This window comes from Frankliniella occidentalis, unplaced genomic scaffold, assembly GCF_000697945.3.
Source record: "Frankliniella occidentalis isolate FOCC.00 unplaced genomic scaffold, Focc_3.1 Scaffold177, whole genome shotgun sequence".
NCBI classification, from domain to species: Eukaryota; Metazoa; Arthropoda; class Insecta; order Thysanoptera; family Thripidae; genus Frankliniella; species Frankliniella occidentalis.
Window position 1 is genome coordinate 373,714 of NW_026267303.1, and position 1,310 is coordinate 375,023.

Sequence of the window (1,310 nt, forward strand, 5' to 3'; positions counted from 1 at the left end):
GGGGGGGGGACGCCGCGACAAGGCTGCTGCTGCTGCTGCTGCAGCGCTGTCGTCTCGCCTCTCCCCGTTCTCTTGTCGCAAGCCGTGACGCACAGAATATGAAACTAGCCATTTAGGAAAAATAAAGCTCCTGAAACAGAAACAAGGACATCGCAACGGACGAGGCTTTGCCGTGTCGTCGTGTGCATGGCGGTGTCGGGGGGTGGCTGTGGGGTGGCGTTGAGCAGGATTACCCCGCCACCCCCTCCCCCCCTTTTCCTGCTTACCACTCCCCCTCTCCGTTTTCCGCCCTGTCTCCGTCCACCCCATCCATAACCTTGACACCGCTCTCCTCGCATCTCCGATTCAGCCGATCGATTCATACCCCTTTTCAGGCCTTATTGGAGGAGATTTGAACGCACGCGCCCACATGTGGTGTGAAGCTGTGGGGTGGGGTGTGGCGGGGCCGGGGTGGGGCGCTGCCGTCAGCGTTTGCACGATAAATCCGTACACTGGAGCGGCGCCCCGTGGGCCATTCGTCTTGGACCTGGCGCGGGGCTCCCAACTGGAGCAGAAACACGCAGCCGGATACACGGCGGGGGCGTAAGGCACGTCGAGGGCTTCCGGCTCCGCCGGCCTCGGACGGCTGATAACGAAACGCCCTTAGAACCGTTTCCTGATGGTAACCGATTGTGAATTTCCTTCGTATATGACTTACAAATAAGTACCTTCACGATACAAACTAATCCTTTACTATTTTCAAGGCTTATCAGTGTGGCTAAAAGTATAGTGTCTAGAGAGAACCGCGGAGGGGATAAAAATGCTCTGCGAATCGGGTCATCCTAAGCAGACGCGGTGTCGCGTCCTCACGTCCACGTCTCTATTAGTTTCGACATCGCCCAGACACAATGGTGACCTTTGCCTCCTGTCCGCAGGACCTGGTCCGCTGGGCTCGGGCGCCGCGGGCTCGGGCGGGGGCGTGCAGCCCGCGCTGGCCGCCCCTTTCCCCTGGCTCGCCGCCGCCGCCTTCGACCCCGCCTCGCTGCAGAGGTCCGCCGCCGCCTTCGCCTCCCAGGTCGTCAAGGAACGCCTCTCAGGTGAGTGTCTCTGCCACGGCTGGCTGGCTGCCCCTCCCGCAGCCGTTTGTATGAATGTGGATAGAGAGGTTTTCTTCCAGCGCTGCAGAAGAATGAGAGGAAGACTTTGGCCCCCGCGCTGTTGCTGTTGTTGAAACTTTATAAACCTTTCACCTTCGCTGGGCCCCGTACGGCGGCAGCCTGGCGACGCCGACCGGTTCTTATCAGGAGGGCCCGGGTATGGGAAGTGCAGGG

The 1,310-nt window shown here is 60.4% G+C and overlaps 1 protein-coding gene across 1 annotated transcript in view; it reads left to right on the forward strand.

Moving 5' to 3' along the window:
- The first annotated feature begins 799 nt into the window (after positions 1 to 799).
- The window catches only part of LOC113211017 (T-cell leukemia homeobox protein 3), a 63,936-nt gene continuing 63,425 nt past the window's right edge, over positions 800 to 1,310 (forward strand). The window contains exons 1-2 of the mRNA XM_052271873.1: positions 800 to 815; positions 915 to 1,076. Of these exons, the coding sequence (XP_052127833.1) occupies positions 800 to 815; positions 915 to 1,076 (178 nt within the window). The remainder of the gene's footprint in view (positions 816 to 914; positions 1,077 to 1,310) is intronic.